General features: G+C 40.3%; 2 protein-coding genes across 6 annotated transcripts in view; both read left to right on the top strand.

The window, feature by feature from the left end:
• MAP3K2 (mitogen-activated protein kinase kinase kinase 2) overlaps positions 1–6,821 on the top strand; it is a 48,343-nt gene extending 41,522 nt beyond the window's left edge. For all 4 annotated transcript variants that reach the window (XM_064434910.1, XM_064434913.1, XM_064434912.1 and 1 more), the window contains one exon: positions 1–6,821. In XM_064434910.1, the coding sequence (XP_064290980.1) occupies positions 1–226 (226 nt within the window). In that variant the 3' untranslated portion in view covers positions 227–6,821.
• Positions 2,307–26,669, top strand: ERCC3 (ERCC excision repair 3, TFIIH core complex helicase subunit). Of its 2 annotated transcripts, none has more exons than XM_064434909.1 (15): positions 2,307–2,431; positions 7,253–7,458; positions 8,323–8,559; positions 9,188–9,237; positions 10,167–10,302; positions 10,511–10,675; positions 11,648–11,852; positions 12,818–13,132; positions 14,262–14,446; positions 16,954–17,156; positions 20,506–20,602; positions 20,792–20,909; positions 22,045–22,163; positions 25,263–25,415; positions 25,773–26,669. In XM_064434909.1, the coding sequence occupies exons 2-15, from the start codon at positions 7,417–7,419 to the stop codon at positions 25,905–25,907; spliced, it is 2,160 nt and encodes a 719-aa protein (XP_064290979.1). In that variant the 5' UTR covers positions 2,307–2,431; positions 7,253–7,416; the 3' UTR covers positions 25,908–26,669. The 2 variants fall into 2 exon arrangements, with proteins under 2 accessions (XP_064290979.1, XP_064290978.1); XM_064434908.1 differs by lacking the exon at positions 2,307–2,431 and adding an exon at positions 7,019–7,169.

The raw sequence follows: 26,669 nt of genomic DNA on the forward strand, positions 1-26,669 counted from the left end.
GAGTGTAGGTTGCACAGTGGTAGAAATGCTCACTGAGAAGCCCCCGTGGGCAGAGTTTGAAGCCATGGCTGCCATCTTTAAAATTGCCACTCAGCCAACCAACCCCCAGCTCCCTCCTCACGTCTCCGACCACGCTCGGGATTTCTTGAAACGGATTTTTATCGAGGCCAAGCTGCGACCGTTTGCAGATGAACTGCTAAGACACACGTTTGCACACTATCACTAACACCTGCCTCAACTCGGCTTGCATCTACTGCATTTATTTTCTATTTGACTGCACTTTTATTTTTTATTTTTTACAAAGAAAAAGGAGAAAGAAGACAAGAGAGAGAAAATATTCTCTTGAATCTTTGTTTCACTTAGATTGTAAACAATCTAAAATTTGTATCTAAAATGAGAATCTTCTCTCCCCGGCTCCCACCAGGACTAGAACTTTTTGTTTCTATAATGTACTGATGTGGTTGATGTAGATAAAGCACTTTAGTACATATTTGTTCCTTATTTAAAGAGGAAAAAAAATTACAAATGCTTGGACAGTCAGGAACTGTGTGACTTTTTCTGACACCGCTGACTGACTCAGGGTGCAGGGAAAAATAGACATGCAGCTAAAGGACAAGAAGGTTACTTCTATGTGATTCTTATCTATATTGTAGGTACTTGCAGCAGAGAGTTCTAAGTTCTTACTGTATTTTAGAATTTAATCAGTTTCTGGAATGTACAGTTTAAGCAGGAACATGCGGTTAGAGTTAATTGATGAAGCTGGAAGAACTTGGAACTCTTTGTACAGCAGCATGTCTAGCTGGTACTTCTATGTGACCAAAAGAAAATAACAAAAATGAGCTCAAAACTGATGTACTAGTTAGAGGTTTTGGTGTAGAATTATTGTATTATCTTAATATGAAAATAATTACAAGTAAACAGATTATGGGCCCAGACTCCTAGAAACTACTATACTGCAAAGGGGAAATTTTCCATGCCAGACAAGAGTCAGCTATTGGATGTAAATAGTTAGGAGAATGCCTCCTGCTCTATCTGCCAAAGAGAACCTCTGTTGCATAAGCTTTGAGGGAGACAGTTATCTTAGCTGATAAAAAAAAATACTGATGTTGAGGTCAATTCTCCTCCACAGTCCCATGAATGGCTGCAGGGGAAAGGGAGTGACTAATCCTTGTGCAGTATATGAGTTACTGGATTCAGAAATGTTTGCAAAGCTCTTGAGAGGCGCTAGGATGGAATGTATGTCAACATCAAGTGCCTGAATAATATAAAATTCTTCCCATTCTGCACTAAAAAAATTGTTTTAGTAATGCAGGTCAGTCATCTAGGATGTGTTGAAAATTGCTGAAATCAAGTCAAACATCTCTTAACATCAGGAAAGAGTCACTGAGAAAGCTAAGACTCCAGTTATATTTTTAATAAGGTTGCACTGATGAATCCTATGAAGAAGGAGGCACAGCACAGAAAATTATACAAAAAACAGGCCAAAAGTGCAGAGAGCCAGCAATTAAATAACATGAGTGTGAATATTCCAGCCTGATAATCCAGATTGGTGTTTGTCAGATTTCCAGCTGTCATAAAGAGTACGTTAATTACTTTTTCTATTTCTGAAAGAGCATAATAAAAGAAGTAAAAATCTGAAATATTGCTTCTCAGATGAGAAGCCCAGGTACTGATCAGGTGTAGTGAATAACTGTCTTTTCACAACAGAAAAATCAGACTCTCATATTTTTGTAGAAGAACAGAACATAGATAATTTAAAGGGGCGTTTGGAAATAAACTATTGGACAAAACAACTGAAATTATGTTTACTGTTTTGGATGATTCATTGCTTGCTTTTGTTGTTTTTTAAAGGCAGAGCAGGCTGGTACTGTTACCCTTGTCAAGTCTGGCAAGGCTCTCCTGTTCTGCATCTTTAGAGGACTATCAGGTTTACAAAATGCATGGAGACAGAACAATAAGCTTACCCATTCCCACAGTCACTCACATATGAGATCTATGAATTTATTCTGCTGAATTCCATATGTTTTGCCAGAGCATAAGCAGGAGTATGGATCTATCCTAATCACTTTACCTGTAGTGGAGTAAGAATGACTTTTTTGTGGCCATCTCTCCAGAGACTGAGTGGTGATTTCTTCAGCTTATGTGAGTATTTTACCCAACTTAAGATTTTCTTGGTCAGGGTACGCAATTGTGCAAGGTTTCCTGAACAGAGAAGGAACTAGTCAAACCAGGAAAAGTGTAAAAGGCTGAAAGGAAAGGCAGCTTGTACTGACTTCTTTTTTTTGTTGTTGTTTCTCTCTCACTAGATAAAAGCTATGAAGCAGCCTTTAAGAAGAATTGGTATATACTCTGCTGTAAGGGACCTTTGCTTTATAAGCAAAATATAGTGACAGTAGGAATGGGAAGTTTAATGTAGAGCCTAATAGTTTAGGTAGGTAATTTTCAAAATCATGTAATTGAAATGATTGATTTCAGACTAAGAAGGTACCAAAACCAAGGTGAAAATGTATATAAAAATCAGTAGTGGTCAGTGATTCCTGAAAAGGTAAGGAAATTTTATATTACCAAAAAAGGACATTAAAGGGAAAATGTAACCAGGTTTATCTGTAGCATTCATAACATTTAAATATACTATTCTAAAGAGAAACTGCACTCTCTGAAGCTTGAAAATTTTCAGAATCTAGTTTACTTATAATGTGACCTTTCTGTGAGACAGTGCTGGATCATGTATATTGCAATATCACTTCCTTGTTGTGATTTTTAATTACTGAACAATCAAGTTTGCTGCTTTTGTGCCTTTTCTAAAAAAAAAAAAAAATGGCATTCAGTCATGACAACGGTCAGCATTTTGGAGCCAGGAAAAAAGCAACTTTCAGAATGCATTTTTCATCATGCCTTTGGCTTGTCAGAAAGCTGCCTATGTAAGACTGTGCTTCTTAAATGAAGTTGACGTTTTCCAGATTGAGTGATTCTAGTAAAATTTTACAAATTTAACCAAGGTTAGGCTTAAGCTAGTTTTTTTCACCCTAAGGATAATTTCTCTGTTGACTTAAATAACTTACAGTAAATTAGACGGTTATTAACAAAAATACTTTGAGCTAGAAATAATTATGAAGCTAAATCAGGCTTTTACCAAGAGGTTGGCTATTACTTATCCCTAGTGGGGTAATGTAGTAAAACAAGCTGTATGCAGGGTTTGTTAAACACTTACAGGGACTCCTGGGGTGGTGGTGAATTACCCCTCATTCTTGAATTTGTGAGGTTGCATGGAATTTCAAGCTTTAAACTCCATGGAAGAGGATTGCAGAGCCAAGATCCCGACTCACAACTTCCTGTATCCCACTTAAAAAGCCACCAGCATTTTAGAATCATGAATTAATTATTGAATCCAATTATAAAAAAATGCCAGTGAAAGCAATACAGCTGCAGGGTTGGTTTGCTTTTCTGCAAATGCCACAATGAAGCTGTACTCTCAAAGAATAAGGGTTGAAATTCACAGTGAGTATGTATATTTTCAAAAGTCTTACTTATCTAATGATTTTTAGTATTCTGTCTGTTGCACATATTAAGTGACAAAAGCTACTTCTGTGGTATGGTTTTAATGGTGTAACTAACAGCCCTGTTAGAGCATGACTCAAGGTTTCAGTTGCGTTGTGTTAGAGAAAGTTGCTTATTTTTTATTTTAGTGATAGAAATGTCCATGAAAGAACCCAAAAAGGTATGGATGTAATAATTGCATAGTTAAATCTACAGTCTTGACAGTTTAAATATAGTATTAAAACTTCTAACTTGATTTCCAATTTGATTTGTAGCTAAATAGTCCTTTCAGTAAAATAAAATGAAAAGTTTGGGGTTTTTTTAGCTAGTGCCTTTTTCTCTGTATGCCTTAATTTTGTTCATGTTAGAACACCATATTGAAATATGTCATACAATTCCATGTCACCAAAGCAGTCTTAGCAGTCTTTTGTGTTTTTCAAAGTGCCCTAAGCAGAGCTTGCCTAATTGCATTGAAAAGTGTGCTGGAATTATAATCTGCAGGCAGACATTCAAATTCAGAACTTGAAAGTGATTTTTGGCTTTCTGTGCTAATACACATTTTGTATTTGCATTCTGGATATTGTACACCAATGCACATGCCAGAAAGAGAATTTGTCTACATGCACTGAAGTAACTGGATTGTCAGGATTTGGCTTCCTGGCTCTGGGTACTAGACACTGCAGCAGAGTTTCTTACTGGGCTTGAAAGCAAAGTTGGTACATTTCTAAGTGTGGTACTGTATTAAAAGCTGTTTACTTTCAGTGCACAGGAATATGATCTGTCCAAGCAAACCAACAGATTTCTTTCCTGTGCTTTTAGGCTAATCCTAATCCTGCCGTTGTCTTGACTGAAAGCCTCATAGCACCCATAGGTACAGTGCAGTACAGCAAGCCATTCCTTTGGACATAGAGCAATGTCTAACTGCAGCTTCAGAGACTTGAGAAAATTGGTCAGATCTACAGTTATTTATAACCAATTTCTTACTTTTTTAATCTTGAAAGACTGTGTCACGCATATAGAAAAGTATAATGTGTGTGCTTGAATGTAAGTCCCTATGGTGTTTCTGGAAAAGCAAAAGTATTGCTGCCAGTGTCATTTCTTCTTGCTGGTAACTTGCTGTCTTGTGGCAATGACAAGTCTGCAGTGTAGAATCACATACAATTACCAAAGCTTTTCTATCCCATATACATATAGCCAAAAGTGATGTTTCATGTCTTATAAATAGTGTATATCCACCAGTAAGCTGTTGGTGACTGAGTAAAGCAGGTACTAGTAAAAAGTGATAGACGCTGCCCATATTTCAGACATGTGGGTGTTTACAGTTGCTGTTTGATATACAAAACTCATGCTTGTATTAAAATGAAGAGTTTTCTTTTTAAAAGCTCTTTCTAATTTAATCTTACTGTTGTCATTCTAAAATTACTGCATAAGCTTGGTGACTTAAAACCTTAAAAGCTGGGTTTGAGCCTTAGGACATTTCAGAAACACCATGAAGATAAAATTGTGACCTGATCTGTTTTGTGCACCATAGTGAGAATGTTCCCAAGCTCTGGGAAGCGGCCAGTCCTCTTTGTGACAGCCAGATGTCACCCACAGTTACTTGGGTGTGGGTGCTGCCTTCAGGAGGAGTCACTAATGTGCACTGAGGGGTCAGACATGTTTGTTATCAAGCCAGGGTTTCTGAATCAAAATCTGTGATCAGAAACAAAGGAGCTCCTTTCTCATTTGATATCCCCACTTGGCCCACACCATTTATTTTTCTTTCTAGCTGGCAGAGCTTAAGTCCTGCATAGGTGGTGGCCCCTGATAGCTCCTGAGTAAGGTGTGTGTCCAGCTTTAGACCAGGGCGCTCATCACTTGAACCCAGGACACTGCAGCTCCCAGTTTGCTGGTGCAATCCTTGGGTTTCCTCTAGCAATATGTGTGTGTAAGGAGTGGAGAGGTAGATGGGGTGGAGGACATGATGTTTCTCATGTTTCAGAGCAGTCACACCTTGGCTAGGGCTTCGTTTTCAGAAACTTATTTTAAAGGGAGAGGACCTGGATTAAACGGCATAAAAATTGTATCTCATGGTTCAACCCTTATGTTGAGTCCACAGGTATGGATTTGGAGGGTCAGGGTCTTCTGTTGAGAAATAAGGAAAAGGATAGTCCAGCTCATGAGTGGATAGTCATAGGAAATGCATCAGAGCTTTTTTGTGCTTCTTACCCCAAAACAAATGGTCCTTTTTCCCCAGAGGTTTATATAATGTTGATATAAAAACAAGGATTGCATTTTCTTTTCTGAACAGCCATTAGATTGTAATTTCCCTAGTGTTTGTTTCTTGTTAATACCAGTAAAAAAAGGTGGTGTCACCCTAAAATTGGGATGGTTTATTAAAGCATAGTGTCTGTCATCTCAGACCTCGGAGGAGTTGTATAATGGAGTATCACTGTAAATATGTGGAGGAGACTTAGATTAATTGGATCGTAGGCTTTTAGTTTTCATGAAGCTATGAATAAAAATTTGTAAATTTACTCTTGATCTAATGTACATTTTTATGTAGCCATTAAATTCTCTATTTAATCTATCAGTTTCTCACTGTAAATGTTTTTACTCTCAGTTGAATGCTGGGCACAGTTTGTAATGTATGTACACAAAGGTGTTTTTTTCTATCAACGTTGACTTTTTTGCACATTTTTGGAAATATTTAATTTGTACACTGATTTAATACTCTGACCAATTGTCGATGGGTGTATGAGAATCACGTGTGTGTGCAATGTACTACTGTCTGGATGTATGGGGTTTTTTATTACTTTTGAGATGTTGCTGCCAGTAACTGCACTGCTGTTGCTGCTTTACATGGAATATCTTGTGTATAAAAAAAATATAAAAACAATTTAAAAATTTGCTTATGTTTATCATGGTTGAGGAACTCAGGAGTTGGGCATTGCTTGCTAGTTCCGTTGTCTAACAACCTTCCAAACTTAAAAACAACCAACCAACCCCGCCTTGTAATTCTGTGTATGCATTGAATGTGTGTGTGTATATATCCCAGTAATCTTATTCCACAGTTTCATTTCTACATTTTTATGAACTTGTTTTTTAAGGGTACTATGTTTAGTTAGAATAATTAAATATATAAAAGCTTTGAGAGATGATTTACTAGATAAATATATTTTCAGCTGGCTGATGTTCAAAATATTTTTTTAATTTTTGTTTTTAACCATTCGAAATGTATTTGTATTTCCAAAATCAGACACGAACTGTACTTAGAAATATATTAAAACACTCTGTAGGGACAACAGTGTGATTTCTCTTTTAAGAATTCTGTACTTCAGAACATTGCGCAATGTCACTCTCGTATCTCAATTCCGAGTTGGCTTTTTTATTATTTACGGTGCGCTTTCCAGAAGTTCGATTTCTTGTGTTAATTTTTAATTATTTTTCCTCATTTCCCGCTGCTCCGGGCTGTGGCTGCCCCCCGTATCCGAGGCCCCGCCCCGCGCCCGCCCGCGCGTCTCCCCGCGGCGAGGGCGGCCCCGGGAACACAGAGACGATGGTGTCTCCTCCCCTCGCGGCGCTGCCCTGCGGAAGTGACGCGCGGGCGGGCGCAGCGCGGCGCGCGGCGGCCATGGGCAGGAAGGAGCGGGGTGAGCGGGGCCGGGAGCGGCGCGGGCCGGGGACGGGAGCGGGCACCTGGGGCGGCTCGTCACGGCTCCCGCTCTGCTCCCAGATAAGAAGAAGTCCAAGAAGCGCCATTACGATGACGACGAAGACGACGAGGACGAAGGTGGCGGGAAGGAGCCGCAGGAGGCGGTGCCGTCGGCGGCGGGGAAGCAGGTGGAGGAGAGCGGCACCAAGGTGGACGAGTACGGCGCCAAGGACTACCGGCTGCAGATGCCGCTGAAGGCCGACCACAGCTCGCGGCCCCTCTGGGTGGTGCGTGCGCAGGGCGGGCACAGGCTGTGGCCGTGCGCCCCAGGGTGGGAGCCCGGCCGGGGCCGGGAAGGGGGTGTTCTCCCCTGGAGAAGCCGGGAACGCTGCGGGGTCGGGCGGGAGCGTGCGGGGAGAGCCTCGGCGCGCCTGGCTGCGGGGTTTGGTGCGGGTCGGGGCCGTGCGGCCCCGGCAGTGCCCAGGGGTTGCTGCAGCCCCGGCAGCCTGCTGCAGGCACGGCCCAGACGTCTCGGGGGGGGCTGGAGAGCATCGCCTTGGCTGGTGGCACAAGAGGCATCCATCACTGCAGTGAGCTCCTCACAGGAGCAGGGTTTGTATGTTGGAGTGAAGCGGCTCTAAGACAGGCTGGCCTCATATTCTGTAACTGGTGCTGTTTGTTTTCTCTGTCCTTGGAAAGGGGTGTCAGTAAACTTGTCCAAGGTCTGGCCAGTGGTGCATCATCTAGGGAAGAGGTGGTTTCCCAGCCAGTGTCTGCATGGTGCCTGTCACCAAGTGCTGTACAGGCACCTAAGGCTGTGACACTCAAGTGCTGCCTGTCATTCATTCATTTATTCATTTATTCTGTGTAAAATGAGCAAGGAGTTTTGTTGCAAATGGGGCTGGAAGCTTGCCTCTACTGCAGTAATTTCTTTACTATTAAAAAAGAAAGCATACCCCAGCATGTCAGTCTGTAAAAACTTTACCGATCTGGGTGTGGTGTATTCGTAGTGCCATGGAAAGAACATAGATCAATTCCTGGACCATTTTCAGAAGACAAAAGTTACATGTTTATTCATTTTCTTGTAACTTCATTATGAGATTCAGTTTGACTAACACTGTTGTGCCTTCAGCATTTGTTTGTTTCTGTAGGCTCCTGATGGCCATATATTTTTGGAAGCCTTTTCTCCAGTTTACAAATATGCACAGGACTTTCTGGTTGCCATTGCTGAGCCTGTGTGCAGACCCACCCACATTCACGAGTACAAGCTGACTGCTTACTCCCTGTATGCTGCTGTGAGTGTGGGCCTGCAGACAAGTGACATCACCGAGTATTTGCAGAAACTCAGCAAGACTGGTGTCCCAGATGGAATAATTCAGTTTATCAAGGTAAGGTTGTTGTACTGGCATTGGAAATACATCTGTTTCTACTAAGGAATACCTTTCCTGCTCTCCTAATTGATTTATTATTTTTTCATCATTCATTACTTTTAACTACCTTATTCTTCTGTCATTGTTTCAAGAGAACATTTTTTTTCTGTCTTTTTGCATATGGTATTGCTGCACATGTACTGTTTTCATAAGATAACCTTTGTAGAATTTATAAAAAGTACATTTAAGTGTCTGTAGATACTTTCAGCCAGTACAACTCGTACCTGGGGAAAGTTTCCTCAGATTTGCTCTGAAGGAAAACAGAATGTAGGAAGCACTCTGTAATAGTGGGGTACTGTGAGACAGCCTGCCTTATCCTGCAAGTGTATTCAGTGTGTTCTCACAGTCTTGGAAACAGTTTGAGATTAGGTATCAAAAGTGAGAATCTGTGCCTGATCCCCTGTGTGAGATGATGTGAGCATCTTCTGAAAATGCCTTTTCAGGTTTGTTCCATGAGCATAACAGCAGTGCAAGTAAATGTTTTGTGGTAAGGTGCTTCCCCACAAAGACCTAAAGCCATTGCAGTATTTGGTCCTAAACATGGAATCTCTCTTCTGCATGTTCCTAATGACTGCTCTCTTTGTAGCTGTGCACCGTCAGCTATGGGAAGGTGAAGCTGGTTCTGAAACATAACAGGTAAGTGGCTTCTTCCTCAGCTCTTGTGGCAGGAAACCCTCCAAATGCACAGCTTTGAGTGAGTGAGTGAGTGCTCTCAGGAGCTCTGGAGTCTCACAGCTGCCAGCTGAGTGTAACAGCTCTCTGGTATCACTTCTACAGCTTTTGGAAGTATTTAGTACATTAGCTGATGAATTGTGTTTGGCTGTCCTGAGGTAGCGCTGGTTGTCATCACATTTTTAAAAATAGGTTGCAAATTTAATATTGTAGCTTGTTTCTTTAGTGCTTGGACTTGCAGTATGTCTTTTGAGGTTTTCAAATCATTTGGGAAAGATAAGCAAGAGGCTTATCTCTAGTGGCAAGAGGTGGGTGCTTGTGTGTCTGTTGAATCTGATTTGTTTTAAAGCCAGAGGATAGTGCTGGAAGGGGCCTGGAGAAGTCAGTGCATCTTCTAACTGTGATCTCCAACCAGCATCATCATTGAGGAATCTCCAGGATGCATTAGTTTTAAATTTTCAGGCGGTCTGTGTTTTGGAAGTTTGGGGGTTTGTGTTTTGGGCTTTTCTGGTGCTATGGACAGGACTTGAAAACACCACATCTGGTGTTTTCACAAACTCAGCTCAGTTCAGTCAAAACAATTTACTTAATTTGCATGTGTCACAGATAAGAGGTATGTGAGAGGTCTGTGTGGGCATTTCTGCTGGAGTTTGCCACTCAGATTAGGTTAGACAGCATTTGAATAAGATGGAAGAATGACTGCACAGTATGTGATGCTTTTGGTGTGAGGCATCTTTTAAAAGTTTTAGTTGCCATAATGGCTTTATTTTTAAATTAGCACCCCAAGACTGGATGCTTGAGCGTGCCTCCAGCTGTGCATCTATGCCACTCTTCCTGTGAGTTATTCAGGTGATGAGTTCATAAAAATGTTTTCCTTTATTCTTTAATTTTAGGTATTTTGTGGAAAGTACCCACCCTGATGTCATTCAGCAGCTTCTGCAAGACCATGTTATTAAAGAATGTCGCCTGAGAAATGCTGAAGGTGAAGAGACAGAGCTGATTACAGAGACATTCACAAGTAAATCAGCGGTATGTCCAGCCCTGTTCTAAAATTACTGCAGTGACTGGAGGTAAACTCTTGAGTAGTTTGGGGTTGCTATTGTTTGTTTGTTGTATCAACTTCATTCTGCCAGTAACAAACTCTGCCTCTTTATTGAGCCTAAATGTGGGGGGAAGAGGGGAGCAGAGTGTGTCTCTAATGAAACTTGTGGTGAAAATTCATGTTCCTCTATTTCAGATTTCCAAATCTAGTGAAGGTGGCCTTGGTCCATCAACTTCACAGGGAACAGATGCTCAGAATAAGCCAGACGTCCCAGCTGACTTATTTGAGTTTTATGAACAGATGGACAAAGATGAGGAGGAGGAGGAGGAGACACAGACGGTGTCTTTTGAAGTCAAGCAGGTATGAATATTGCAGAGAAGCACATAAGCATGACAACTTACTAGGAAGTACTGTGGCTCTTTGTTTGGTAGAGGAGATCATTGGAAGTCATTAACATTTCTCTCCTTTTACCTTCCAAAGTTTAGAATCTTAGAGAGTGGCAGTGTGGGTGTTGTTCTTTCCCTGCCTGCAGAGCACAGTGTTCACAGGCCAAAGAGGCTCCAGGGACTCAGGGAGGTCCCCGTCCAGTGTGGCTGAGTTCAAGATGAGAATTCAGTGGAGGGCTGCTTTCAGATAGCTTGTTTCTTCTCCTTTTCCCTCCTGCTTTTTTTGTTTGTAATTCATGGTTGCAGAAGGAACTCTTTCTTGGTGGTTCCAATTTTATCACTTGAGAAGGGGAGCTGGAAGTTGGAGCACAGTCCTTGCTTGACCTTCAGAGAGCTTCTATAGAACTTCTCAAGTTGGTTTTGGACTCAGTGATTCTAATGATGCCTTAGTAGGGGAAAAAGGAATTTAAAAAAAGATAACTTAGTAGCTGAGTTTTGTTTATTTTAAAAAAGCCAACCCAAACCAAATCTCTTGGTGACTGATTCAGCCTGTCATTGTCTTGGAATAACTTCCATACAGAGTATGGAGGTTTTCAGGGTAACAGATGTGCAGCTTTGTGTAACATAGAGAACCTTTATTGTCTCTTACTGAACTTTTCATTGCAGGACTTCAGACTGTAGTTTAGTCATTGCTGGGCAAGCAGCATGAGCTGAATGTTTCATGTTCTTCCATCTGCCTAAAGAGCCCTCTCTAATATTAACTGTTGTTCAAAATGTTTCGAGGGCTAGGGTAATCACAGGTAAAGTTTCCAGAATAAGACTTGATAAGCATAAAAATAAATGTAACTTCACGTCACGCACTATGTAACGTAGAATTGTTTTTAGGGAAAAAGAAATTAATTCAGATCTGGAGAATTTATCAACTGAAGCTTTCTTTCCTCTTCAGGAGATGATTGAAGAACTTCAGAAGCGTTGTATCCATTTGGAGTACCCCTTGCTAGCAGAATATGACTTCAGAAATGATTCTGTGAATCCTGACATCAATATAGATCTGAAGCCTACTGCAGTCCTCAGGCCCTATCAAGAGAAAAGCCTAAGGAAGATGTTTGGGAATGGACGAGCCAGGTCTGGTGTTATTGTCTTGCCTTGTGGTAAGTGTCTGTGTTGGTACTTAGACAATTTGTTCTTTATTTGCCTGTAGTAAAGAAAATTCCAAAGATGACAGCTGCCTGGATTTCAGACAGCAGCAGGGACTGTTCTGGTCCCAGTGTGCAGAGTGCTGGTGGTTTTTATTGAGCTGTTGGTGAGGCTGTGCTGAGGGAGAGCTGGGTCACAGAGCTGTCTGTGTCCTGGCAGGGGCTGGGGAACAGCTTTGGTACCTTCACACTGCCAGCCGTGTTTCCACTGTGCCCTCTGCCACCTCTGCTCATCTTCCTGTTGGCATTGGAATTTGTTCCTTGGTTGGGAATGGGGAAACTATGGGGAGCTGGGAATACAAAGGTGGCATAAAGGGGTGTCCAGGGAAGGAAAGAGCTTGAGTGCACAGGTGCTGCGCAGGAGAGTTCGAGGAAGAAAAGACAGACATGCTGACTAGGACAGCCTACAGAGAAAACGGGAAAAAGGAGCAAACAGGAGGCTTGTGTGCCAGTTCCCTCAGTATTGAGGGAGAAGGAGGCACATGGGACCTTTGATGAGGGCCTGAGAGTCCGTAAGGAGTGCTGGGAGAAGTGTGAAGGATGGGAAGATTTAAGGAGTTGCTTTGTGGGGGGATGTATAACTGGCAGAGACAGAGCAATAAAGCACCCCTAGGGAAGCTTTCTGTAGCCACTTGTAATTTAACATTCTTTTGAAATTAAAAAGCAGTAAAATGATTGCTTCTAATGGTCAAAGCCATTGTTTGCAATTATTTTCTTGTCCTGGAGACAATCAGCTGTATTTTTAAGAAGCGAATAGTTGATCTCTTTATGAGTATTGTAGCAAAGAAGCAACAAAGAAATTTCCCTTTGTGTAATTTCATATCCTTTCATGGTTTTCCTTCACTCTTTGGTTTTGTTTTCCTCCTACTCCAGTGGTGTCTGAGAGACGACTAATGAGTGTCACTCCTCCTGCCCTGCAGGTGCTGGCAAGTCTCTGGTGGGAGTGACGGCTGCGTGCACCGTGCGCAAGCGGTGCCTGGTGCTCGGCAACTCTGCCGTGTCTGTGGAGCAGTGGAAGGCCCAGTTCAAGATGTGGTCCACCATCGACGACAGCCAGATCTGTCGCTTCACGTCTGATGCCAAAGACAAGCCCATTGGTTGTTCTGTTGCCATCAGCACATACTCCATGTTGGGGCACACGACAAAAAGGTCTTGGGAAGCAGAAAGAGTAATGGAGTGGCTTAAAAGTCAAGAGTGGGGCCTTATGATACTGGATGAAGTCCATACCATTCCTGGTAAGGAAAATGTGTGCAAGCCTTCCATGTTGCACACATTGTTAATGTCCTTCTGTTCTTGTAGAAGTGGTGGTTTTTTTGCTGTTCTTCTCATGGTTAATGTAGTGAGTAAACCCCATGGCTCAGGGTTTTGAGACAAGTAAACTGATGTGTCCTACTTTTCCCCCACTGATACTACATAGTTTAGCAGACCACTAGTTTTCTGAAACCCTTCAAATTAGTCACTGTGTTTTCTGTAATAGCAGTGTAAAGAACAAGTTCCTCTGTGTAGGTTGATAAAATGCTGTTAAAATACCTGAATTACCTTTGCATAATTTTGCTGCAGACATATTTGAACAGGAGAGGAATTCATTTGCCTTCTTCTCTTAGATGCAGTGGCACTGCAGGCCAGCTTTAAATATCTATGAGTAACCATAGTGATTAACATCTGTTGTCTATGAAATTGCCATGTAATTGAGATCTGTACTACTGGAAAACAATAATGTACTATTAAAGTGTCTGTGGAATAATCCTGGCTAAAAAACCACCCAAGATTCTCTTAGCTGTTCCTCCTTATTTTTATTTGAATACATTTTGGTGTCTGCAGAAGTAATGGATTTCAGAAGTAGACCTTGGTGATTAATTGCCATTTTATCAAAGTAGCATACTGTTCTGTCATTGTTCTGTCACTTTTGTTCTTGCATGGTTTCATAGAAATGAAGGTATAGCAACTCCTCTGTGATTTCTAGCAATACCAAAGATGAGTAATTCTGCTATATCCTGCAAGTCCTGAATGTGGCAGTCAGCCAAGAGTACTTGTGTCATAGTTCTTGGTAGGGAATAGTAGAAACCCAAACCAAGCCATGTAACCTCTGAATATGTTAATTTTCTATTGGGGAATGGGAAATAATAAAGAAGGTTTACTAGGATTTTCAGAGTACACTTGACAATGCAAACTAAAGCTGCAATCACTGTGAAGTTTTGCTGTAACACAGATTTGTTAGGAGTGTGTGTGCAGTGGGGTACGATTTCCCGGTGCTGTGCTTGTCTTATGTTCAGGAGTTGATGAAAATGTCTTTTAAAAGTTGCAGTATTTATCTTCTGAAAACATTCAGGAAAGTTAACAAAAAATTTGTCTTGGATTTCTTAGCAAAAATGTTCAGACGTGTGCTCACTATCGTCCAAGCTCACTGTAAACTGGGGCTGACTGCTACCCTGGTCAGAGAAGATGATAAAATTGTTGACCTGAACTTCCTGATTGGACCAAAGCTCTATGAAGCCAACTGGATGGAGCTGCAGAACAGTGGCTACATTGCTAAAGTCCAGTGTGCTGAGGTGATGCTCTGCTTTTTGGTACTATTAGTGTATATTTAGTATGCTTATAAAGTTGAGAAAAAATTTGGTAGCTCTTTTAAAAATAACAATAGTAGAATTTAAAACACGTAAGAAAATATCTGCTTATTTCAAGCCTGAACATATGAGAATGAAACTTGAAAACGTAGGACTGGATCTCACCATTCTTTCTACTATAAAGATGTGACCTCTGTTCTTTTCAGCATATGGATGAGAGGTAAATCTGGTATCAGAAGAGGTGAAAATCTTTCCCACAGGCACATAGAATGTTAAAGTAATCTTTCTGGAAAGCCTAATTCAGTGTATTATCTCTGATAACTGACATGGAAGATTCTTAGGGAAGAGTATAACTTTCTCCAAGCTCTCTGTTATTTACAAGGTTTCCATGTAAGCATTAGGGGATTGCTTTTTCATTAAAAAATTATCTGGTCTCCTGTTGAATGGAAGTAAAGTTTTAGCAGCTGCATTGTGTTATGGTTGTTTGGGTTTTTGGGTGGGTTTTTTTTGTCTTTGTGTTATTGTTGTGGTGATTTTATTTTAAACCTGTCTTGTTAATTTCATGGAATTCTCCCTAGCTCTGGTACTGGAATACAAGATGCAGATGCAGGTCAGCCCTTCTCCTTTTGAACATTGTGCAAACTGGAGGTTGTAGAAGAAAAAAAAACCCACTGCTTTGAACACATAGAATGCAAGTGAAAAGTACCTAGAAAAGAACTAGGGTTGAAGGGAGAGTAACCAGTCCTCAGATTCAGATTTGCATTTAGGCACTTTGGTTAGTTCTGCTGTGCAAGCAAAATTCTCAGTCCCTGAACTGCCCTTTAGTCATTTGAAAATGAAGCATGGCATACCTTTTATTCTGAATGATGGGAAAATTCTGCAAGTTTAAATTCCTTAGGCCAGTGTTTTGAGCTAACATTTGTTGACTCTGCCAAAGGCAAAGAACAAAAAAGCCCAGTGTTGAGTCCAATACACTCACAACTGCTTTGCATATTTGTTTGGATTTCCTGGAGGAGTAGCACCATTAATCAACTTGGTTTATTCCCCTCAGCCAGGAAAGGTGTGTGGCTCACTCTTTAAGTGCAGTTCTTCCCAAGTGGCCGGAGAGGGCAGTGCTGATGTCTCATAGGGCAGGTCATGGTTGTTGCAGGTGTTGCTCTTTCGCTGCTCCAAAAGAGAATGAGCAGCACAGTTTAAAAAGTTACACAAAGTTTAAAAAAAGACAACAAACCTGTTTTTTCAGAGTTTTGTAATTTACAAATAATCCCTTTCAGAATCCCTTTCTGAATACTAAGTCTTTGGATTGGAGTGCCTGTCTTGCAAAATGTAAAATGAAAATACAAAATACATGTGTTTGCCATGCAGTCAGAGGCATTGAGCAATAGATGAAATTTTTTACCACAGTCAAATATTCAGTATTTGTATGTTGTTGTCACTTTGATGTAATTGTCTTTTGGTTCAAGAGTTTTAAGTCTTTCATGTAGGCAGCACACAATAACAACAGAGCCTATTCAGTACATGAATTTATTTTTAATGTAGTCAGAGGATAATAAAAGCATTGTCTGGCATTTAAGTCACTGGAAAAAGTACTTTGAAACAAAAAATTAGGTCTTATCAGTACAGAACAATTAATGTTGTTTAAATTAACTCCTGTAAATTGTCATTAACTTCCTTAGCTGAATGGTGGTTATGAAAGAGGCTTTTCTCTGTGGAGCTTGTTAATTTCTATTGTGCAATAGATATGAGCATCAGGTACAGCACAGTGAATGTTTCCCAAATTATATCCCCTGTAGATAGTGTCAGATGTTATCAGTAGTGTCACTTCATTGGCTCAAACTAGATACTTTCTTCTTTTTCCATGCTAGAGTAGAAAACATAAACCCAGACTTGTTGAAGTACTATGGTTGTTATTTACATAATAGAAGAATTGCTTGAGTATCCTGGGATGATGTTAATGTCTGTTGAAAACTTCTAATCAATCCTTGTGTTTTGGAAGCTCTAGACTCATTAGCTGTTAAAATAAAGGTCACTCCTTTGTGGATATATGAAGAAAGATGGGTGAATTTGTTCTCTAATGAAGATAAAACGTCTCTCAGATTTCAGAATATGGATGAAAATTAGTCTTTATGGGAAAAAGCTTTGACTGCTGTGAGAGGGAGACTGCACAGTTAATTCTCTTAATCGCTGCTTTGTAGGAAGTAGTAGTATTTAGTAAATTATTTAAATGTGAACATGAAGTAACAATCTTGTTCCAGTTGCACTGCCTATTTCTGTAATGGATCTCAATGCCAAAGCATTTTGGAAAAACAGATTTTAGCAGTGCAGGAGACTTCACTGACTGGTAGCTTTCCTTTTGGTACAGAAATGACTGTTAAAATGTGTAACCTGCCCTATACAGAATGCATTACCAGCCCCCAATATCTTTTCAATTCCCATTGGGATTAAATCAGCAAATAATAGAGTGCTACTTTGTGTGTGTTTTCTCATTGTAGGTCTGGTGCCCAATGTCACCTGAATTTTACAGAGAATATGTAGCTATTAAAACAAAGAAGAGGATACTGCTCTACACCATGAACCCAAACAAATTCAGAGCCTGTCAGTTCCTGATTAAGTTTCATGAGCGACGGAATGATAAAATTATCGTCTTTGCTGACAACGTGTTTGCACTGAAGGAATATGCAGTCAGACTTGGGAAGTAAGTGTTCACAACCAATGATGGCACTATTGTTTTCCTCCTTCCATGACAATTTCCTTGCAATCTCACAGCTTTCAGTAGTCTTTAATATTTTTTGTAATGCTGTAACTCCAGTCCTCCTGCATAAAAAGCTCAGGAGGGTCTTTGTGGATGGACATTACTGGTACTGAAACGTGATTTTGGTGTTTGAAAAGAGTCTCTGTTTAGCATTTGTTTCAGAAGAGTTTACATTCAGGATTTTGCAAAGATGTAGTACTTTGATTTTATTTTAATTAGTAAAAGCCAATGGAAAAATGAGGGGCTTTTGGGCATATCACTAGAACTGTTTCTTTAATGGATGGTAGCTTCCCCTGTCTCTCTGAGACAAAGGTTTTCAAATATATACTCTCTGGATCTTTCAGGATGTTCTGAGATCCAGGGCTGCCTTCTTCAGGTTTTCGAAAGGTTTTACCCTTGCCTAAAAAAATGAAGACAAGCTTTTTTGGTATTTGTGCTGTACTAGTGCAGTGCCTAGAACTGTAGTAATTGTTTAGTAAACTAAAGGACATTTCTCCCTAGAGCTCCTTGATTACCTTAAATGACTGTTACATGAGTGCAGTTATAGGAGGTTGTGCAAACAGGGTTTTATGGGGGGTCAGCATCAATCTGTTGGTAGGATTTGGGGAGGGACAGTCAGGGAGAGTTTGTCAGGATCAGGCATAGAGTGATTATTGGGAAGCATAACTTTATTAGCTGGCCTCATCCTTTCTTTGGTAAGGCCTTGTTTGCTGGAAGCTGCGGGACATTTAGATGGTTTATGATATCATGTCTAGGAATTTCAGCAGTATTCCTTAGCAAAACCACAAACAAGCCTTACACTTTCCAAAATTTATGATCAGTTCTGACTGCATTTTAAGGGGCCGTGTGGTGCTGGCATGCTGTGACATCAAATAGCAAGCAGAGCTAATGGTGTTGGATGAATTCCAAAACCCGTGGTCTCTTTCATCATTTTTTTTAATCTGTCTGGACAGAGATTAGCTGTAATGATGCCTCTGGAATGTCTCTAGCAGTGTTCAGTGTACCACAGACAAAGCCTTTAGCACAGGCAGTGCTGGGGGGGCAGGGGATGCACAGCAGTTGTAAGTGAGGTAGATGCTGTGGAAGCGTGGCAGGAAAACCAGTTGAAGAAATAGTAGGTGGCCCCTTTTTATGTTCTGGAGTGAATTCTGTATTTCTCACATTGTTTATGGAGCTCCAGGTTATCCAGCTGCCACTCTTAGAAAGAAAAGAGGCTTGCTGTGCTTGACAGAGGTGAGGTTTGTTTTAACTGGAGGTTTTTTGATGTGAGCAGGCTAGTCCAAAAGGAACTGTTAGTTTGTGCAGGGCAGGAACTCTGTGTGTGGAGGAGAGAGCAGCCCAGTGGGCAGAGCAGGAGTGCTGTGGCTGCGTGCCCAGCAGGAGCACAGCTCCCACTGCCCTTCTCATGGCCTGAAGGAGCCTGCAGGCTGGGTGGGCTCCCCCATGGGTGGAGAGGTGGCCACGGTCTGGCTGCCTCTGCTGGCTCCTCCCTTAACCCCCTTGCCCTTGGTAGTGGGGAACCATCAGGGGAAATCCATGCACATGACAGGAATTACTTTGTCCACAATTTTTGGGGCCAGAGAATCTAAATTTGCTCAGCCGGCTGTCATGATTGTGTCATCCAGTATAGCATAGCTCATGTCTGACTGGTTTCACTGGTGTTAGGAATATGTTTAAATCACTGTTTCTGAAGGACTGTGCCTTTGTGGTTCTGTCAGTTAATGGCACAGGAATCTACCTTTCCAAATCCCTCAGATGTCTTTTTGCAGGGAGGAAAATAAGTCATTAAAAAAAGAATCCATTTAGCACTTAATGTTCTAGATTCAGAAAAGTACTCAGGAATGCCAGTGAAATGCTATCAAGCAGGATCTGGGCAAGTTAAAATGAAGGATTGGTAGCCAGGAGTTCAGCATCATTCTGTTCTCAATACAAAATGTGTTCGAATATCTTCTTGGTGGTCTTAAGGAAGGCTCAAAAATTTAGTTTCAGTTTAAATCTGCTATTTAACTTCACAATTTAAATACTACATGAAAATTAAAATAAGATATTACAGATCACTACTAATTGAATAATGAAGATATTTTTTTCAAAATTGACTCATTTGCTACTTTCATTTTTTAGCTTTTTTTTTTTTTTCTAAAAGTCTGCTTAAATAGAAGAATTAGATTAGAGATGACTAGGATTGTTTGGTAAAAATCCCTAGAATAAAGTTTGTAGTAAAAAAGCAAGAGGAGCCAGTGCACAGGGATTAGTTGATAAGAATAGAAAACCTTAGTCCTATGCACTGTCATGTTTATGTTCAGCTACCACTCATGTATGTGCAATACCAAATAGAAAATTTGAGCTTGGTTCCTTGTCTTAGAAGTAATTTATGAAACTGTGAGCAAAATGGTAATTGGAAAACTTAACTCCTGTTGTTTGGAGATGCTTGGTAACCTTAATTTGGAAAAGTAGTACAAGAGATGACAAAACAGTGCAGTGCTATCCTGCATGCAGCTCACTGTTTTTGCGTGGGCTTTGCTCTTCTTAGCTTTTTGTTTTTTTAACTCTGCTTAGGCAGAAATAAAACAGCCAGACACTGAAAAATTCATAGCAGTCCAAGTTACTCATGAAGTCTGTGAGTGACTGAGTTTGTGTGAGCCTTCAGGACTGAGACATTAAATGTTCCATGTAATTCATTGTCAGACATTAGAAACCGTAGATGAAATGCCACTGTGAGCTGCTCATGAAATTTTTGAGGCCTTTGCATCATTTCAGATTTCAGTGAGCCCAGTAGGTATTAGAAGGGGCAAGAGGTTAGCTTGAAAAGCAAATATAATTTTCCCAGAACAACACCCAGCAGCCCATTTGTGACACCCAGCATCTCCTTGATAGAGAAGCCTGTATTTTCAAGTGTTTAAATAGGAACCAAAGGTTGCAGCTGTAAATGTGCTAACTCAGTACATTTGAGGAAAAAAATGTCTTTTAACAGCTGCCTTCAGTCTTTCATGTAGGCTTAGCAAATGTATTCAGTCTGTTGATATACAGCTTCATTGGTGCACGTAATTGAAAAACATTTGTAACTGTCAGAATCTCTTTCTGGCTGACTGGGTTGCTGCAGAGGGTTCCACAAACCCCTGGGCAGCTGCTATGAAGAGTCAAACAAGCTAAAAGTGAACTGATATCTGTACCACAATCTGGTTTGTTTTCATATCTGCTCAAAGGTGTCCTGCACTCCCTGCCATGGTACCTCATAAGAAATCAGTGAGAAATCTTGTATTTATTTCTTTTGTATATGTTGTGTTCTTTTCAGACCTTATATCTATGGTCCTACTGCACAAGGGGAAAGAATGCAAATTCTACAAAACTTCAAGCACAATCCAAAAATCAACACTATTTTCATTTCCAAGGTGAGGGAGTATATTCACTGTATCCTTGTGTCTATCTTTGGAGTCAGCTTTAAAACTCAGCTGCACATGCATGGTGTGCATTTGACATCTTCATATCACAGCTCACAAAGAAAGCTGTGCTTTGTATTTAGTGTTGGCTGGGGAGGTGTGGAAATAAGAGGCTGCTCAGAGGGTGCTGCTCTGTTGCAGGTAGGGGACACGTCCTTCGACCTGCCAGAAGCCAATGTTCTCATTCAGATTTCATCCCACGGTGGGTCACGAAGGCAGGAGGCTCAAAGGCTGGGACGAGTGCTGAGAGCCAAAAAAGGTAAAGGAGGTGGTGCTTGGGCTCTGCGCCTTGGATCACAGCAGCCTAGAGCAGGAGAAACTGGATGTTCATGAGGCTTTCTTATGTTTTAGTCAAAGAGAATATACCTATATACCAGTGAATGAAAATTCAGCATCTTCTGGGTCAGTAAACTTAGTGATGAGAAAACTTCTAAAGGACAAAAAAAGCTGAAAGAAAACTGACTTTCTATGGCAATTCTCTCACTTTTTCATTCCTTGATATTTTCTTCAACATGAAATTGTTTGTGTTGGATCATAGTATTATTCTGAGAAGCAAGCCTCTAGAAATCACATTTTTGACACTGTAGATTACTTGCTTTTAAAAATTGGATTTGGTTTTTGACTAGTGTGTTTTTGTAAAACATGGCCAAAGGATTTTTTTGTTTAGAACAATTTACTCTTAAAATACTTTCTACTCAGACTTAAGCTCTGCAGACACTTATTTTATTGTGCTTTTTACAGGTAAGGCTTTGTTTGAAAATGCAAACGAACCCCATGTTAGTAAATTGATAAAGGCTTAATGAAACCCTGGGTTTTAAAAGAGAACCCTGTTACCAGGGTAACAGACCTTTTTGTCACTGTAAGTGACAAAAAAAGTTTATGCACAGCCTGGTATGTGCTGGTCTTCAGATAGTGCTGTGAATTCTTAGCTAAGTATCTTTGTTTCATTTTTTAAATTCAAAAACACTGCAAACTCTAGTTCACATGGATAAAACTTTTCCTTTGTGTTTTTCTGTTGATCTTCTTTTGACATGCACAACAGTCCTTGCTCTTGACTTTTTACTTCTTCTCGACATGATAGACTTAAAAACAAATTTCACCTTGCCTAGCAGAATAAAGCAGCAAATTCTTCTTAGAGCACCTGTGTGATTGTGTTAGTCTATATTTCTATTTTTCTGTCTTTTCACCTATCCTCAAGTTATTAAGAACAAAAGTAGGAGTTTCCATGCTGTGTCAGTCAGTTTATGCAAGGTCTGGATGCAGCTAGACAATGCAAGTAGTTTTTGTGGGAACAAGTTACTGTTACAAGTACCTGTTTTCAATATTTATTCTTCAGTTGTTCTTTGTTGCAGTGTTCCAAATGAAACTAATCACTGAGTGCTTTTGTCTCTTAGGCATGGTTGCTGAGGAATACAATGCCTTTTTTTATTCCCTTGTATCCCAAGACACTCAGGAAATGGCATATTCAACAAAACGACAACGGTTTCTTGTAGATCAAGGGTATAGCTTCAAGGTAACTCATTCCTTCTATTTATTATGCTTGAGGCCTAAGAATGTAATTTTCATATTGTTTAGTGTTAGTATTCCGTCCAGTACTTGAGAATTCTGGGTGTGGAATGCATTAATGAAGGTTTTTCTTGCAAGCAAGAACTGCCCTGGTATTGTTTTATCATCTATTGTGAGGGCAGATACAAGTAGCTTTGTACAGCTTCTAGAAAGGTAAGTGCTGTAACTTGAAAGCAGGCACCCTGCAGGGTGCAGTGCTTGTTCCTTGTCCATCTGTGCAGGCCTTCCATTATACAGTATCACACTGGCGCTGCAGGAAGCAGTGTTGGGTGTTGTCAGAGTGGGCAGCACCAATTTAGACAACTTGCAAAACTTAGGAAGTGACAATTTCCAAAGAGCTCCAGTATCAGACATTTTACTATGTCATCTTCCAAACATAACCAAAGATCCTCTATATTATAGATTTCATGATGTATCTTACTTATTTTCTTTTAATGCATGCATTGCCCTGTATGCTCATCTGTTAGGCTGTAAAGGCAGCAGAGTATCATGATAGCTCTTGGGTTTAGGTAGATTATTCCTTTGAAAAATTGGAGCTTACTGCTCTGATAGAAGCCTTCCCGATGAGAAGCAATCCTGAGGAGAATGAAAAATGAGACTCCCACATCTGGCTGTTCAAGAGCTTGTCTGGGTGAGACACCAGTACAGGACATCCCCCTGAACTGCTGAGCTGGAGGAAATCACTGCTCTGGAAAGAGCTGCCCATTAAAGAGCTCTTTAGAAACAGACCTGTCATGGTGTTTATAGGTGAGAACTTTGTTTTCCTTTGTAGTGAATGTTTCAACAAAGTCGTAGATCAGTACTAAGCTGCAACTAATTACAGCAAATAGATCTGTGTGGCTGTAGCCAGGAAGATTAGAGCAATCCCTTTACTTATATTTGAATGCCCTGGATTCTAGAGCTAAAAAGGAGGTTAAAATAGAGGGATTTAATTTTGCAAGGAAGGAGTTCTTAGTCTTAGGAGCTTTGGTGCAATGTGGCACAAAAGCAGTGCAAGTGGCCAGCTGAGTGTCTGGAGCAACATTTGCTGACCAGTACTGGAATGTTCTTTATTTGCAGATTGGAAACAAAACATTAGAATCTATTTTCTTCTGTTTGCCAAACTTTGTCATAGCTGGCATCAAAGAATATTAGGGCCGAAAGAAACTTCCAAAAAACCATCTATTGTGTTTCTTCATTCCGAGCAAGGATGAACTATGTGTATGCCATTCCCAATAGATGTCTGCTTTCTTAGTATTCCAAATATGGAGACCCTACCCTTCTTTTGGTAATTATTTCAATGCTAATGTCCTGTCCTTTAGAAGTTGTGTTCTTGAATAACTAGAAATTCATCACTAGTTTAAAAGGGTAACACTTTTCACTTTTTGTTTAGAACTTACTTTCTTCTTGCCATCTCTCAGTAGCTTCATTTCTCTGCTTTCCATCAAAAAGAGAACTGGAGTAATACATTTTTGCTAAATCCACATATCTTGTCTTTGCTTCTTAAATATCAGCCTTATTACAGTTTACTGCTTGGAGTGTACTGCTGGCTGGTTTTTTTTTGGTTAGTTAACCCATTGCCTTTGCTACTGTATTGTATTTTTATTTAGAGACTAAATGTATGATATACTAAATTTTAAACCAGTAGCAGGAAAACTTTGTATATTAAAGAACTGGGGGTAACTTTTAAACAGAGCATCAGTTGGACAGCTTAAAAGATGATGCAGTGGGAATTCTTTCCATTCTATGAATCATGCTAGCACTGTTTTGCAACCAGAGCTGGAAACAGGCAAATACAATTTAAAATGGATTTTTGTGACTCCTTTTTCTTTATTTTTGAGATGACCATACACATATCCTCCTAAATAAACAAGGAGTACCACAGTGTTCCTTTAGAAACGTAGGACTGATTCCTTCCATTAATGGATTCTTCAAGTTTGGATGTTTTCTCAGGAAAACATCCTTTTTCAGACTAGACATTCCCACAAATAACAGTCCACAGCACTTATTATTCATTCCAGTGTTTCCCTACCCCATTTTTGAAAAATGGTCCTTGGCAGCTAATATGGATTTCTTTAACTTAAACTTTATTTACAGTATTTTTGTGATCTGCTCCAACCCAGACTGCTGAGATAATTAGTTTCTAATTGTATTGACTCAGGAGGTAAGCAGGAAGGATGAGGGAAAACATTACATAATCAATGGCTGAATTAGAATGTCTTTCTCAAAACCATGTCAAATGTGACACTTACAAAATACCTCTGGTTAAGAAAGTAAGCTGCCTGTTGTAAATCTTTATAACAGAAGCTTGAGATCTTTCAATTCTTCAGCAGAGGAACTTGTCAGCTGATGGAGCCCATGGCACTGCATTGCCAGTAGGCCACATGTGCCCTGCACGCAGTTAGCAGATGAGTTACTGAGAATTCCAAGGAGAGCAGACTTAACTGAAGTTACCCAGTGTTGAAGTAGTCAAAGGCTGGAAGAGTCCTTTTGCTCTGTGACTGATGCTCTGTTGCAGGTTGCTGCACTCTCTCCCAACAGCTGTACATCTCCATTTGTTAGGGATTTTTCCCCATTGTCCTGAAGGCTTCTTGCTAAAATTCTAAGTCTCTGCAGAGCTAGTGGATTATTTTTGTTACATATAAAATACTGGTTCTTAAACTAGACGCATCTAGAGCCTACAGCATGACACCAACCTTCCAGTAAGTTGAATACATGTGTAAGTTACATGTGCTTTGGTCAGGTTCTTGGTCAAGCTGGTATAAACAATGTTTAGCTGGCATGCTCTGCCCAGAGCTTTTCTTTCTTCTTTTCCTTTTTTTTTTTCCCCAAAGATTTGTATTTGTATTTCCAGCCAGACTATAACAAGAGCTGTGAGTGTATGTATATGTACATCACTTAGCAAGATTTTGTGTGTATCTGTGCTATCTGTAGTGTGAGGTTGTTCCAACCATTAATAAAAGTTGAAGGCAGTTCAAACAGGATATAGAATCAGAAATACTTGTCTTGGTTTTGAATAGCTAAAAGGAGGAAGAGCCCTCACCTTGTAGTGTGCTGTGTTTCTTAGGTAATCACAAAGTTGGCAGGCATGGAAGAAGAAGAACTTTCATTTTCAACCAAAGAAGAACAGCAGCAGCTTCTCCAGAAAGTCCTGCAGGCATCTGACCTGGATGCTGAGGAGGAAGTAGTTGCTGGAGAATATGGTTCAAAGTCAGCTCAGGTAATGAAGAATTCTTTGAAAAGAATGACCACGGGTGGGACAGAATTGGGCCATTTTATTTCCATCCAATTCTAAATGTGATGTTGTCATTGATGGCCTGGTGTCTTTGTGAAACATTAGAGAATAGATCTGTTTTTTTAATCTGTATTAGCCTTTAGCTATTGGAATAATTCACTTGTTGGGCACTCAGAAAAAAATTGACATGGAATTCATGTCCTTCTCCATCATATTTAAAGGAGAAGGTAACAGATCTATCATTACAGATTTTGAAGTGAATGTTTTAAGTCACATGCAGTGAAAATATTTGAAGCCTCTGATGCCACACTAAGCACGTGCCTGTGCTCCTTGTCCTTGCAGGTGTCGCGCCGTGCAGGCACCATGAGCTCCATGTCCGGAGCAGATGACACCGTGTACATGGAGTACCACTCCTCACGGAGCAAGGCCTCTGCCAACAAACACATCCACCCCCTGTTCAAGCGCTTCCGCAAGTGATGTCCTTGGAATGTCACCCGTGGACGTGTCCTGCTACTGGAAAGATGGAGTTGAAAGTTATGACAGCTCCTTTAACAGACTCTTTTATATGCATCTGTACAGCCACATATTTACTTACCAGTGTATGTGCTCTCGTAGGTGAATGGGAAAGCAAAGACAGAACTTAATCTTACCATGAAAATATTTTCAGAAACCTTAAGATACAAATATGTCACAGCACATACTTTTTTTTCTGTGGCACTGTGCTCCTTGTCTTATGCCCTCATTTCTTCATGGCCAGAGGGCAGAAGCATATGGGCCACTTCATTCAAGAGAAGTACTTGTCTGGTTTTCAGGGTAATTAATAGATTTTATTTTTATCAGCTGAAGATCCTTTTTCAGAAGAGTCCTGAAAAGGTTTTGTAAATGAAGTTTGTACTGATGTTTGAGATATTATTTATCTGATTCTTGTGTCTGCCCAACAATATACTGTTTCTCAAAATGCTTAAATAAAACCATTCAGTGAGCTGAACAAATCCTGAAAGGAGCACTTTACATTATATTTTTAAACGGAAAGCTAATTTATACTTGTGACTTTACCTGTATTAAAATTCCAACAAATAGGTCAGAAATACTTTAGAGTTTGAACACAAGAAGAGACTGTCTCCAAAGTAAACTCAAGGAAAGCATTAGTAGTAAATACATATGAATTCTGTGCTCGTTTTCTTAATTTTTCTTGCTACTCTTGAGGAGTTGCTCAAATAAAAGCTGTTTCTCTTGTTA

Source organism: Passer domesticus, chromosome 10, assembly GCF_036417665.1.
Source record: "Passer domesticus isolate bPasDom1 chromosome 10, bPasDom1.hap1, whole genome shotgun sequence".
Lineage (NCBI taxonomy): Eukaryota > Metazoa > Chordata > Aves > Passeriformes > Passeridae > Passer > Passer domesticus.